The sequence below is a fragment of the Talpa europaea genome (assembly GCF_964194135.1).
Source record: "Talpa europaea genome assembly, chromosome: 6".
In the NCBI taxonomy this organism is placed as follows: domain Eukaryota; kingdom Metazoa; phylum Chordata; class Mammalia; order Eulipotyphla; family Talpidae; genus Talpa; species Talpa europaea.
In genome coordinates this window covers 137,881,559-137,895,129 of record NC_140072.1, presented here as the reverse complement: position 1 = coordinate 137,895,129, position 13,571 = coordinate 137,881,559, and the positions used below count along the sequence as shown (strand labels likewise).

Sequence of the window (13,571 nt, the reverse complement as noted above, 5' to 3'; positions counted from 1 at the left end):
CCCCGTCGCCCCGTGTCCTGCTGGCCTGCTGGCCTGGCCCGGCCCTGCAGGGGGGCCGTGTGCCCCCGCGATGACAGAGGCATCTGAGTCAACCAGATTTCTGATCAGTGTTTATTTTTTAGGCCTAACCACCTGAAAATATGACTTCCTTGTCTGTCGTGGTCGCCATGACACACAGCTGCCAGGATGGCCACGCTCGCGGGTCGCTCCGCCCAGGGAAATTGTTCATTCTTAAAACAACATAAAAATATCCTGAGTCTAATTTATATTTATTTTATTTTTGGTTTTTGAAATACTTGTTCTTTAGCCTTGAGTTTTAATTTGAAGGGGGTAAACCATTACCCTGAGTTTATAGCAGCCGCTGAACACGGACAACCCCTGTCACTGCCAGGAGGCTGACGACAGATGGGATGTCTAAGAAGACGTTTCTGCTCGCTGGAGCAGCGTGGGTTGGTGGGCAGGAGAGCCGCGGGTGGCCGAGCCTGGGGCGGGTGCCGTGGCGGAGGGAGGCTGGCGTGGCCGGCACCCCGACCGTGTTCGGAGGACCGTCGTGCAGAGGCGCTTTTAGAGCGTGCTCTGCGCCCTGCTCCAAATTCTGCAAACGTGACGCCTCTGTGTTGGGCTCCAGCACATTGGGCAGCCTGGAGTGCTTTTTCCTGTAGGATAGCCGCCTCTGGTGCCACCCACATGTGCAGATTAGACGGTCGGCATTTTTCAAGCCAAGTGGTTTTGGCAAGCAGCGGCCGCAAACGGGCCCCGGTCGGCACGGTGTTCCTCCCGCGCCCGGAGGAGGCGTCGCGCCCGCTGCCGCCCGCCGGGGTCCTGTGTCCTGTTCCTCTTGACAGTCTCGCCCTCCGCCGAGTGCCTGGAGCCGGCCCTGGCATGGGAGGGCAGCTTCTCAGAAGCAGCGTCTGATGCTGGCGCCACCGGCCAGAGGAGCCGCCTCGTCCACCTGCTGCGCCGCCGCCCGTGTCCTTGAGGGCTGGCGACTCGGCCCGTAGCCTCCGCGGGCAGCCGGCGTTCAGTTCTGACGGACCTTTCCGGGTGCTGCTACAGCTGCTCTCCGATCGTAGTCTTAACAGGAAAGCAGCTCTTTGCCGCCTTTCAGAGCTGTTGGTATTTTTCACGCAGCCAGTTTTACGCGTGGCTGCCCCGGGCTCCTGGGACTCACACGTTTCCTCTTTCCAGGCCAGGCTGCTGTCTGTCTTTCACAGCTGCCGACACAGCTCTTTACTTTGTGAAAGGAACTGGTTCGTTTGAAAGAAAGCTAACAAGGTGTGGTAGCAGTGAAGCGTTTTGCAGTTTCTCCTCCCTCTGGTTCGGGATTTTGGTGACAGGTGTATTTCTTAATGCAGATGTGACAGACAGTAGCTCCGCGGCGAGTCCACTGACAAACGGATGTCCCATCAGTGGACATGTGGCCTGCCCCTCCACGACCCAGCCCGGTGGGATGGCGAGCAGGAGCGCCCCGTGCCCAGCGGGGCCTGGCGCCGGCAGCGGTGGGCTGGCCCCGGGCCGGCCGACGGTCAACGGCCAGGGCCCGCTCTGTGCGGTCGGGGGCGAGGAGCCGGACAGGGCGCCGGGCGTCAACCCCGAGATGTGCGGCTCGCTGCACCTCAACGGCAGCCCCAGCAGCTGCGTGGCCAGCAGGCCCTCCTGGGCAGAGGACGCCGGGGAGCACCTGCACTACGGTCACTACCACGGCTTTGGGGACACGGCCGAGAGCATCCCTGAGCTGAGCAGCGTCCTGGAGCACTCGCGCTCCGTGAAGGTGGAGGAGCGCTACGCCAGCGCCGTCCTGGGCACCATGCACCTCTACCACGGCTCCTGAGGCTGCCCGCCCAGGCGCGCCTGGGCCTCAGCGCCCGACTTTCACAAGGCGGCCCTGGCGCCAGGGTCCTGCCCCCGCAGGGCTTGTCGCCTCCGGGCCTCGCGCCCCCACCACCGCGCACCAGTCCTGACGTCCCTTCAGAGCGGTCCCGTGCGTCGCCGCCCGCCCCTGCCTGGTCACTGCCGGGGTGGCGCCGGCGCGGGGCTCTTCCTCAACGCCCGGCGGTGAGGCTTTGCCCGGGACACCGGGGCCAGGCCCAAGGGGCTCCTTGGCCGGCGCGGACTCGGTTTCGGGAACAGCTCAGCCTGGGGCCTGCCTGGCCCTAGTCCCGGTGCCACCGCCCTCCTGACCGTCACCGCGGCAGCCGCCTCGCCTCTGTGTCGTGGGAGTTGCTGTCTGTAGGACCGTCACGTGCAAATACCGGACTCTTTGGACTTCTGTTTGCTTAGTCCTTCCTTTTTGGGGTTTCCTGCTTTACAGTATATACCACTTAGGACTCTCCAGTTAGCCGAGGGCGCTTGGACTCTTCCTAAAGCCGCGTTGAGTTCGTGGTTTTCTAGAACCCGGCTTTGTAGGCGACGGGTGGCTCCACTGTGCGGGTGTTGTGATGACTTTTTACTTTTCTGACTTTTGTAATAAAAATTGGTGTAGAGAAACGTCAGGTGACAAACAGTGCTCTCCGGGTGTCGCTCGTCCTGTTTCTAAACTGTCCTTTACACGTTGAATAAAAAGCTCACAGGCTGCCGGCTCTGGGGTGTGCTTTCTTGGGGGTGCGGCGGGGGCTCACCTGGGGTGTGGCAGGCGGGGTACGGGCGAGGTTGTCGGTGCTAACCCCGCGGGTTTTCTCGGCTGCTCCCCCACCTTCGGCTTGGCGCCAGTGCGCGGGCGGGTGGTGCCAGGCGCGCGTTCCCCGCGGCCCCCTGGGGCGGGCAACGAGCGGGCGGGGCTCCAGGCAGCAGAGGTTGAGGATTCTCAGCCCTTTGAAGACGCTCGGTGGTAGTGATGGAAGAACCCCCGGTGGCCAGCACGTGGGCGCCAGGGCTGCCCTTGCACTGTGAGGCGAGGCCCGCCGGGCACTGGGCACGGCGCGCACGCTGTCACCCTGTGGGCGGCGGCAAGACACGCTGCTCTGCACGTGCTCCCTGTGGTCCGAGCAGGGCCCACTCGGGGCTCCCCTGCGCACAGGGTTTTGGGTCCCGACCCTTCAGCTTTGGTTTTCAGCTGTCTAAGCTCATGCGGGGCCAGGCTGGGGAGAGAGGGTGCCCCTGTGGAAGACACGGCGAGAGCTACAACGGTCCCTGGCAGCCCAGGGAAGCTGGCCTGGACCAGAGCCTGCGCTTCCATGAGGACCGCAGGGCCCTGCCTGCAGCAGGTGTCCTCCAGGCAGGGCCAGGCCGCGGCACCCACGGTCCGGACACCGGAACTGCCACCCGGGGAGGCTCTTCTCCAACACCGCGCCCATCGAGAGCAGAGACGGGCGGGGGCCGGGGCGACGGCTTCGTCTCCACCTGCCGGCCGGAGCGCAGCACAGACGCACCTGTCAGCCGCCTGGACTGGCCCACGGGTGATGAGGGGGCACCGGGACAGGCAGATCCCCGCTGCGCGAGGCCCAGTCCCTGGAGGAGCACGAGACCGCACCCTGAGGGCTGCAGGCCGGGACCAGCCACAGGCGGGGGGAGCCATGAATTTGGGGGTGTTCAGGCTTTCTTATGCCTTGACCATGTGTATCAAACAGAACTGTGTTCTCCCCGAGTTCTCCGCGACCCCAGGCTCATTTCTGTGAGGTGCCATATCCATTGCCTTTAAGGGACTGAAAGCGACAGGTGTCACCAGAAGCTGGCTGCCATGCCCCCCAGCACAGGGGAGATGGGGGCGGCACCTCAATGGGCAAACTGCTGCAGAAATTGAGGTGAAGGGCCAGAGCGGAGTCCAGTGGGGGTGCAGGAACACGGGGCAGGCGGGGTTCAGGCCTCCTGCCCCCTGGAGCGCCATCAGAACCCCGCTTGCATCAGAAGCGACTCGCAAGTGTCCTCTGGTGGCACAGCCACTCCCAGCCCCGCCGCATTCAGAGGCCACCCCTCGCTGGCCCCGGACGTGGGCCTCCCGCGCTGTAAGGACGTGCAGGCGTGGCCCAGGGCCTGCCCTCGCTCAGACCCCAGCCCTGGGCCCAGGTGCACCCAGGTTCCCGCTCCTGTGGGAAGGGTGGCCCTGGGGCTGGGCCTGCGCCCTCAAGTCCAGCTGTCCCGGGCGGAGGGCCGAGGCCCCTGCTCCCAGCTTTTCTGCGGGAAAATGCCTAGCTGACCATGAATAATGACTCCGGAGGGTCCCAGAGCTACACAGATCTAGGGCTGTCCGGTTCTCGCAACGCAGGTGGGTGGGGTGGGTGGGAGCACAGCAGGGCGGGCGTGAGGCCGGTGCCACGTGGAGTTGGGGTGCGCATTGGGTGGCGCAGCAGGGAGGGCAGGCTGGGGAGCAGGCAGGAGAGGTCGCGAGGTTAGGCAGCTTCCAGAAGTCTGAAGGGAACACGGACTGGGGCCAGAAAGGATCACGTGGCAGTGGGTGAGGGGCAACACAGGCGGGGGTGTGCTTCGAGGGGGGGCACAGTGGAGGAAGGAACTGCCTCCTTCATTTCTAGGACAAAAGTGTAATTCCACTTCCATGAATTACAGGGTTTTGGATAATTTAAACTTTCTAAGTTCATTTGGAAAATCTACACTGAGATTTTCAGTGTGGGGTTTTTTTTTTTTTTTTTTTGATTTATTTATTTATACAAGCACTGGGCACAGTCAGAAGCGCGGGAGGGTGAGAGAATCCACCAGAGCCAGAGCGGGGAGCAGAGCAGGCAGAAGGACCGAAGGACACTGCTGAGGGGAGCAGCGGGCGGCAGGAGAGGTCTGCGCGCCATGTGGGACCCTCCTCCGGTGGCCGGGGAGCAGCTGGGGATCGAACCGGTGCTGCAGAGGCTGTGGGTGCGGGCAGCTTCGCAACCCGGTGCTCAACCACTGCGCCACGGGGGAGGCCCTTCAATGTTTTCTTAAAGACAGCTAGCAAAGTAACAAAAGATTACCTTTTTTTAAAAAAAAAAATCCTGGCGGGCACAGCAATCTACAGACAGACCACGTGCCCACACCGCCGCTCCAGGGCACACGCAGAGTGCGGGTGTCCAGGGCTGCCGGGCAAAGCTGGGGCCCCGGGCCTCTTAACCAGCCCCGCTCCACAGTGTGAGCTGTAGTCACAAAGGACTTCATCCTCACGTGTGGGCACAAAATGAGACAGCCCTGGTGCATTTCCGTTCCGGTGGCCCCAAAACCTCAATTCTGCAGACGCTTGATAGCAGAACTCTGGCTTGCCTGTGCGCACAGGCACCTGGCGGGAGTCGGCAGGAGTCTTCTCTGGACAAAATGTCACATGGGATGCCACATCCTAGTGCTGCTGGACACAGGATGTTACTAGGCCCAGAGAGTCTGGTAACTGTGTGCCTGGCATGTTGGCAGAGCTGCCCGGGCCTGCATGGAGACAAGGCAACGGGGACCAACAAAAATAAGAATAGACAAAGCCCACGGAAACTCTGCAGTTAAATAACTTCCTGCATTCAAGATGATAAAAGACAGGACTTAAATCATAACCAGAAAATCAAAGTATAGGGCCTCCCCAGCGGGGCAGCGGGTTGAGCCCAGCACATGCACACGTGTATATGAGGGGACACGTCTGAGAAAGGGTGGCAGAGACGGGCGTGGCACCCCGTGAGCCGCTGGAGCGGACCCAAGGATTCGGGCTCGCAGGGCCCTGCGGCCCAGCGCGCCCGTGGGAGGGGCTGAGGGGTTGAGTGGGACACGGCCGGGGTGGCCGGGGCAGCTCCAGGCGGAGAGGGCCGCCTCTTTGGCCGGTGGTGCCAGGTGACTCGGCTCCCACGTGCCAAAGGGGTGGCCTCGGTGTCCAGCACACGCCACGCAACAGGAACCAGCCCGGGGGCTGCAGCGTCACACCCAGAACAGTGGCATCTGGGGCGAGTGCAGGCGTCCTCCGTCCGGCCCGCAGCCCGGGGGCATCAGGCCGCGCGGACGCTGCAGACGGCGCGGCCACGTGGAGAGAGACATTTGGCCGTAGGGGTTGAGTCCAAATCTAGCGATGTCGCCAGCGACGCCCTGACAACGCAGGGAGGGTGAGCCCCGCCCGCAGAAGCTGGGGGCTGCCCCGAGTGTGACCCCAGGACCCGCGAGAGGCGGGCAGTGACGGTGCCGGGGAGGGGGCGGCCGGGCGGTGACCCTGGGCAAGAGCGTGGGGAGCCTTTATGCTGCTCTCGACACTTTTAAGTCCAAAATGACACCAAAATCTAAACAATCACCGGCGCCCTCGTCCGGCCCCCGCCCTCCGCCTTCCCGGGTGCCCTCGTGACGCGGCTCCCGTCTCGCAAAAGAACGTCGAAGCCATCCCCTTGGAAGACGATGACGTCATACATACGTCATACAGCTGTCACGTCACACGGTGCCCGGTGCCAGGGGGGCGCGCGCCGACAGGCTCCGTCCAATCCCGGCCCCGCCAGCGCCCCTGCCTGTGGGCCCCGCGAGGTCCCGCCCGGCCCGCGCCGAGTGCCCGCGGCCGGTCCCGGAGGGGCTCGCTCGCCTCGGGGGCCGCGCCGTCGGGGCTGGCGTCGGGGACCTCTACAGCGAAGCCAGCTGGGGCTCCAGGACTCGAGGCTGCAGAGCCCCTGCTCCCTGGCCGCTGGCCCCGGCTCCCCGCGCGCGCCTGGGCGGGTCGCCTGGTCTCTAGGGAAGGGCAGGACCCGAAGCAGCAGCGCAGACCCCACGGGCAGATCTGGGGGGCACCTCCAGGGAGGGGGAGCAGCGGGGGGTGCTGTCGGGTAGGCCCCCAGGTTTGCCACACCCGGGCGCCCCGGCTCGCATCAGGCACCCCCCCCCCCGCCCGAAGACCCTCCCCCCGCCGGAGGGTCGGGCGGGCGGGAGAAGCGGCGGGGCCGGCGCAGCGCGGGGCGGCCAGCAGGGGGCGCCCGCCCCCCCGGGTCCCCCCCAGCCGCGCGCGGTGCTGCGAGGGCCCCCCCCGCCGGCGCGCCCGGGAGCCCCCGTTTCGGGACGGGAGCCGGCCCGACGCCTCGGGCCCCAGGACACACGGGGGCGCGGAGCCGGGCCGGGCCTCCCCGGGTCCCTCGCCCGCGCGCCTCGGCCGGTTCTGCGCCTCCGCCGGGCCCCGCACGCGCCCCCCCCCGGACGGCGCCGGGCACCCCGCCCCGGCAGGCCCGGCGCCCCCACACACTGGGGCGGCGCCCGAGCCCCGCGCCCGCCGCCCCCGCGCCCGCGGCCGGCCAGCCGAGCGCGCCCGCCCGCCACAGACGGGCCCAGGGCACGCGGGGTGCGCACAGGCCCCCCCGCGCGTGGCGAGCGCGTGTCCGGCGCAGCCCCCCGCCCCGCGCCCGCCCCGCGCCCGCCTCTGGGGCCGCCCGCCCCCCCCCCGCTGCTCCCCCAGGGCGCCTCCGAGCCAGCGGGGTCCCTTCCCCGAGTCCTGGCCCTGGAGCCGCCCGGCCGAGCGTCCCGCGGACACGCCCTCACCTCACCTCACCTCACCTCACCTCACCTCTCCCGCGGTCGCTCCGGGTCCTCGCGGCGGGGCGCGCGCGGGCTCCCCAGGAGGCTGCGGCCAGGGGAGTGCGGCCACCCCGCCCGCTCGTGCTCCCCGCCGTCCCTCCCCACGCCGGACCCGCGGCCGGTCACGTGGGCGGCGCAGGTGCGGCCCGTTCAGGGCCCGGCGCGCAGGTGCGGCCCGTTCAGGGCCCGGCGCGCAGGTGCGGCCCGTTCAGGGCCCGGCGCGCAGGTGCGGCCCGTTCAGGGCCCGGCGAGCGCCCCGGCTCATCCCACAGCCTCTCCTGCCCGAGCCGAGAAGGTCCCCGCAGGCCTCCCCGGGGCGCAGGGCCGACCTCAGCGCCATCAGCTGTCCCCAGACACCGCGGCCTCGGCCACCCCCGCCGGGGAGCTGCCCACACGGCGCGGCAGACCCCGCCTCCCGCCTCCCGCCGCCCCCCAGCAGTGGGTGTCAGTGGATCCGCCTGTTCTGCTCCCCGCTCTGTCTCTGGGGAGTCCTCTCACCCCCGCATCTCTGGCCTGCACCCCGGTTCTTGTGTGCAGAAATAAATAAAAAAATCTTTATTTATTTTAAGATTTATTTATTGACACAAGCACCGGGTACAGTCAGAAGCGCGGGAGGGTGAGAGAATCCACCAGAGCCAGAGCGGGGAGCAGAGCAGGCAGAGGAACCGAAGGACACTGCTGAGGGGAGCAGCGGGCGGCAGGAGAGGTCTGCGCGCCATGTGGGACCCTCCTCCGGTGGCCGGGGAGCAGCCGGGGATCGAACCGGCGCCGCAGAGGCCGCGGGCAGCTTCGCAACCCAGCGCTCAACCGCTGCGCCACCGGGGAGGCCCATAAAAATCTTTTTTAAAAAGTGTCCGCTGAGTACCTGACACATACCTGAGGAGGACACCGCGGAGCCCCCGGAGCCCTGGCTTCCGAGCTAGGCACCGAAACAAAACCTCTATTTCAGGCTCCAGGTAGGAGCAAGTGGAGGAGCCTGTTTGGGGGCCCAGTCAGAGCCACCCCCTCACCTCGCCGGCCCAGTAACAGCCAGTCGAGACCCCCAAATGGGAAGGAACAAGGGCAGGACAGTACAGGGGCAGGACGGACCACGTGCCCCTCCCCCACAGCCTGCCGGGAGGCGCCTGCTAGGTCCTCCGCCCCGCTCGGGCATGGTGGGTGCTCACACAGTCACCCTCAGTTGCAGGCCCCGAGCCCCACGTTTCTTCTCAAAAAGCAGCTTTTGTTTCCATCTGGTCCGGGGGGCTGTGTCTCCAAGCATCAAACCAGGGGTCTTCAGACCAGAGAAACAGCCAGACCTCCAGGCCCCTGGCAATATCCAGGACATTTGAGGCACTTGAGACCTGCTCTGCCCCCACGGGGACATCGCTGTGGGCACCCCGTCCCGAGGGCACCCCTTCCTGCAGAGCTCCCGGTGCAGCGGCCTGCGGGGACTCGCTGTCCCCAGGCCCGCGGGACTAGCCAGGTGCGGGAGGAGCCGGGTGCGGTGAGCGCCCTGTGCCAGCGGCCGGGACCTGTGCATTTCTGGGGAACAGGCAGATCCCGCATCACACAAACCGCTGCCCTGCAGGCCACCCGGTGTCAGTGGGAGAAGACAGGAGAAATCGGGTACATTTCATAGAGAAAACGTGTCTTTCTAGAAATTGGTGCAAACTGAGGCAAAATGAACATGCTTAAATGCGTCCTTTATGTGGCAGCCACGGCACGCCGGGCCCAACTGTGCACTCGGAAGGGAAAAGCGCGGGCAGGTCAGACGGTCCCCGAGGCCCTGCGGCCCCTGCACCTGCCGCCAGGGGAGAGAGGCAGCGGGAGGTGAGGGAGGTGAGGTCCCGGGACGGGACGCGGGTCCCTACAGGCGGAGCCGGGCCCCACGTGGCGTGGCCTCCGGGGTGGTGCCCGTGCGCGCCCACCAGCAGGGGACAGCAGCCCTGCCCTCGACCCGGAGCTGAGGCTGGCCACGGACACGCTGGCCTCGGAGAGAGCGGCCCACGGGCGCCACAGCCATTCGGGAGGAGAGGCGGCGGCTGCGCCCAGCGCCGTCCGGACACCGAGAGCGCGCCCCGCGCTGCTCAGAAAGGCCGTCTCCGCGCGGCCCAGGCGCTTATAGGGCTCACGGGTTTGGACAATTAGCCGAGACTTCTTTGCACTGCCAAGTCCAGTCTGTCGTCCACGCCCCTCCCCACCCTGGGGCACGCGCCTGAGACGGGCCCCCATGCCGGACAGGGCCAGGGCGGCAGCTCAGGACCCGAGGGGCTCCCGCCCCACCCTATGGCCCCCCAGCACCGCCTGGAAGCGGTCAGGCCGGCGCGAGGCAGAAGGGGCAGGGCAGCAGCGGTCAGGCCTGCGGCTCCGGAGACACAGAGGGACACCGGGCAGGGGCTGCAGACATACGGGGAGCGGCCCGCGGCGGGGGGCACGGGGGCGCGGGGGCCACGCAGCGCCCACGCGCAGGGCTGGCAGCTCCTCACTGAAGGTGGGGCGGGGTCCATCTCCTCCCGGTCTTCTACATGAAGTTTGATTTTTTTTTTTTAGTAAAAGTTAAAGAAAATAACAATTAAAAAGTATAAACACATGCTTGTGCCGAGACAAGCCCTGCACCCCCGGGAGGCCCGCGGAAGCGCTCCCCTTCACACAGTTCCCCCGGGCCGCCACGGGAAGGTGAGACACAAGAGGCTGGTCCGAGCACTCGCTCCTCCTGAGGTCCCCCAGGTAACAAGACGCTGCGTTTGATCTTTGATCGTCGTGCTGGGCCAGGCGCTGCCTCCGCCCCCCCTCCGGAGGGCTCAGCCCACACCAGAACAAGGCTGTCCAGGCACCACAGAACTGGCGACCCGGCTTCCCCGGTCCAGCTGCAAACACCAAGCGTGATGTGCTGACGGAAACGCCTTATCTGACTAGTGACTTGGTCGTCGCTCCACACACCTGTCATGCCTGGACGCGACAGGCCGTTCTGCGGCAGGGAGCTCTTCCCCGGCCAGCCAGCCCCCGGGACCTCTCCAGGGGTCTCACCCTGACTGTTCTCAGCACTCGCCGGTGCTTTTCCTGTGTCCTGGGCAAAAATGGTTTTAGTTGGCCAGATCCAGCCGAGTCTCTCTGCAACGCTGCATCTTTGCAAGAAAAAACACCCAGCTTTTTGCTTTTCTTGGGCATTTCATGAAAGACCCGGGGGTGGGGATCCAGGCCATGAGTGACTGCCCAGGCCGGCCCCTGGCTCGAGGAGCCTCCTCATGCCCGAGAAGCAGCCTACGAGGAACAGGCACTTTGAAGGTGACGCTGAGTGAAGACCCCAACTCAGGGCAAGCAACCGCTGGAACTAAGATGGGGCCCCACACTGCAGTGGCTCCACTAGAGCTGTGAACCCCCCACAGAGCAGACACACGGAGACGGGGTGTGAGCAGGTGTGTTCTAGCCATCTTCACTCATCAATCCAGTAGCCTTAAAAAAGTGAAAAACCAGCAAATACAATTTTATATAATTCTTTTTACTTTTATTGCCACTGATTTGTCAAGTATCCCAAACCTTTTGTTCATTATTTGTGTTGGCGAATCTTGTCAAATTCAATCAAGGTTCTTAAGTGTTGGGGTTTTGCCAGAAAGTAAATGTTTATTTTTGATCTGAAAAATTTCACATTTTAATGGAGGAGCAACTATAATTTGCATGTTTTTATCAAATAGCCCTCTACAATGGAAATTCACTATAAAAGTTAGGAATTCTGTCTAACACAAATAAAAGTTGTCAATAATTGCTTATCCATGAAGCAAAGAAACAGAAATCAGCTTGTTTTCCCAATCATCGACACGCGCCGCGTGGGCCAGACGCAACAGAAAGGCCGATGGGTTCTTCCTGCGGTAGCTTCGCGGCGACAACGCAGCAGGCCAGACAGACAGGACTCGGAGGAGACGCGACCACTTCTTATCTCGAAATGAAAACGCCGCGGCACCGCTTCAGGACCGACGGCCGTGCTCAGTCAGCCGGACCGAGGCGAGCTCACCCCTTCCAGGACCCGGCGCCAGCGGCTGCGTGGGCGTGGCGGGTGCCAGGGAGGCTTTTTCACCCACAACAGCCTCCGCTTCAGGTAATGTTCACGTGCCACAGGATTCTTTTATTTTTAACCATTTAACAATCAACAGGCCATTAACTCACAGGCCACGCACCGGGCAGCGTGGCGGGCGGGGCGGCCCGCGCGGTCGCTTCCCAGCACCGGTCCCTGCGGTGACTTCTCCATCGCCCTCAAGAGAGCACGTTGTACCACATTCGCTTAAGGCTTTGGCAGAGCTGCTGGTGTACAGACTGTGAAGACAAAGGTTTTTTTTTGAGCGGCCACTTCAGGAGGCGCTGCTAGCGACACACTGGCCAAGCCTGGTCATTTCTCGCCACGTCTGTGTGGCGCGCGCACACAAAGCAGGTCGCGTGTGGCTGGTGCACGTCCAGCAACTGGGCGCGCCGTCCCCCTGACCCGGGGCACAGCCGGGAGCCGGACAGCGCTGGGCGCGGCAGGACCGCCACGCTGCCTTCCTTCCCGAGCTGCTTCTGTTTGGTTCAATACAAACACGTGCCCAATCATGTAAAAATGGCCGCCTGGGGAACGGGCCAGCGTAAAAAACGTTCATCGTGTAAAATTTAACCATTTACCTTTTTAAAAAATAATCTTCACGCTTTAAACCTTTTTATTGAGTAGTGACACGGATGCACATCGTTAGAGCAAGGAATGCCTCTGCCGTGGACTGCGTTCTTAGCAACCTGACATTAAAAATTCTTTCTCGTAAAGGAATAACATTATTTTATTAAAATAAAATAGTAGCTGAATGAAATCTTTTCTTTTACAGTTAACGTGTTAGGCTGCTTCCAGGTCGCCGCCCGCACCCCCCAGGCTCCGGCCGAGGCTCGCCCGCCCGTGCAGTCCGCGCCCGAGCCTGCTGTCCCCGGGACGCCGGCCACCGGCCGTCCCAACACACGCGAGAGGGACAGGGGTGGAGACCCGCCGCCTCCGGGGGGACGGCCTGTCCGACACTCACTGAGACTCCGCGCCCGGCCGGCCTGCCCGCCGGCCGGCTACCTGCTGTAGGCCCTGTCCTTCTTGGACTTCTCCAGGGCCTTGTCCAGGGTCTTCTCGCTGTCCCCGCGGCACTTGGGGCAGTACCACTTGCCCTTGGGCTTGTGGTTCAGGCCCACGCAGGAGAAGTGGAACCACTCGATGGGGCACTCGTCGTTGTCGCAGCCGATCATCTCCCCGTAGGAGACCTGGTCGCACAGGCAGTAGGTGGGCTCGTTGGGGTCGATGGGCAGGTCGGCGGGGGACGCGGCGCGCTCGGCCTTGGCCTTGGCGCGCTTCTTCTTCTTGGAGGCCTTGGCCTTCTTCTCCCGCGGCGCGCCCGCCGGGGGCTCGTCGTGCTCGTGGTTGCCGGCCGCGTTCTCCCGGTTCTCGCTGTTGCGCTGCCGGCGCGCGCGCTTGCTGTGGGGCCGGTCGGCGGGCGCGGCGTCCCCCCGGGCGCGCTCCTGGCCGGGCCGGCCGCCGTTGCCCGCGGGCTCGCCCGGCTCGGGGGGCGCCTCGAAGAGCTCGGCGTGGCTGTCCACCTGGCGCGCGCGGTTCTCCACGAGCTCCAGCATCTGGCCCACGATCTGGATCTTCTCGTCGCCGAGCTCCTGGCTGCGGATGAGCGCGCGCTGGATGCCGTGCAGCAGCCGCCGCTTCAGGCCGCCGTCCGCCTCGCGCCGGAACTTCTCGTAGTGCTCGTCCAGCTCCTTCAGCACCTCTGCAAGACAGGGGGTCAGCGCGCGGGCTCGCGGGGGGCCGCGGGATGGGGGCCCTGCTTCCCGCGCACGAGCCGCCGGCCCCTTGAGGGGCGCATTTACGCGCACCGGAGCCGGGGCGGGGGGGGGTCCCCGGGGTGGGGTGGGGACCCCGCTCAGGGCGGCGGGGCCGGGAGGGGCGGCGCCCCGACCCGCGGCGGGCTGGAGCCCCAAGGCCCCCCCGGCCCCGCGCCGACCCCGGCTGCGCCGCGCGGCGGAGCGGGCGACCCCCGAGCCCCGGGCCGGTGGCCGCTGCCCCGGAGGGGCGTCGGGGCCCCTCGGCGCTCGGGGGTCAGCGGCGGCCCCGGGCCCCGCGGGCCGGGGGGAGGCCCGAGCGCCCCGGCCTCTCC

The 13,571-nt window shown here is 65.3% G+C and overlaps 2 protein-coding genes across 2 annotated transcripts; one reads left to right on the top strand and one right to left on the bottom strand.

The window, feature by feature from the left end:
- Window positions 1-1,450: 1,450 nt before the first annotated feature.
- Window positions 1,451-1,831, top strand: LOC311171888 (ankyrin repeat domain-containing protein 10-like; the record flags this gene model as incomplete). Its single annotated transcript, XM_084234918.1, has 1 exon — window positions 1,451-1,831. The coding sequence occupies one exon, from the start codon at window positions 1,451-1,453 to the stop codon at window positions 1,829-1,831; it is 381 nt and encodes a 126-aa protein (XP_084091044.1).
- A 10,610-nt stretch (window positions 1,832-12,441) lies between these two features.
- On the bottom strand, window positions 12,442-13,053 carry ING1 (inhibitor of growth family member 1). The gene has a single exon (XM_084235964.1). It carries the CDS (start codon window positions 13,036-13,038, stop codon window positions 12,484-12,486), a length of 555 nt encoding a protein of 184 aa, XP_084092090.1. The 5' UTR covers window positions 13,039-13,053; the 3' UTR covers window positions 12,442-12,483.
- Window positions 13,054-13,571: the final 518 nt, after the last annotated feature.

What these genes read in the sequence shown, in the direction of transcription:
- ING1 (XM_084235964.1), bottom strand. Translation starts at nt 13,038, where the DNA reads ATGCTGGAGCTCGTGGAGAACCGCGCGCGCCAGGTGGACAGCCACGCC.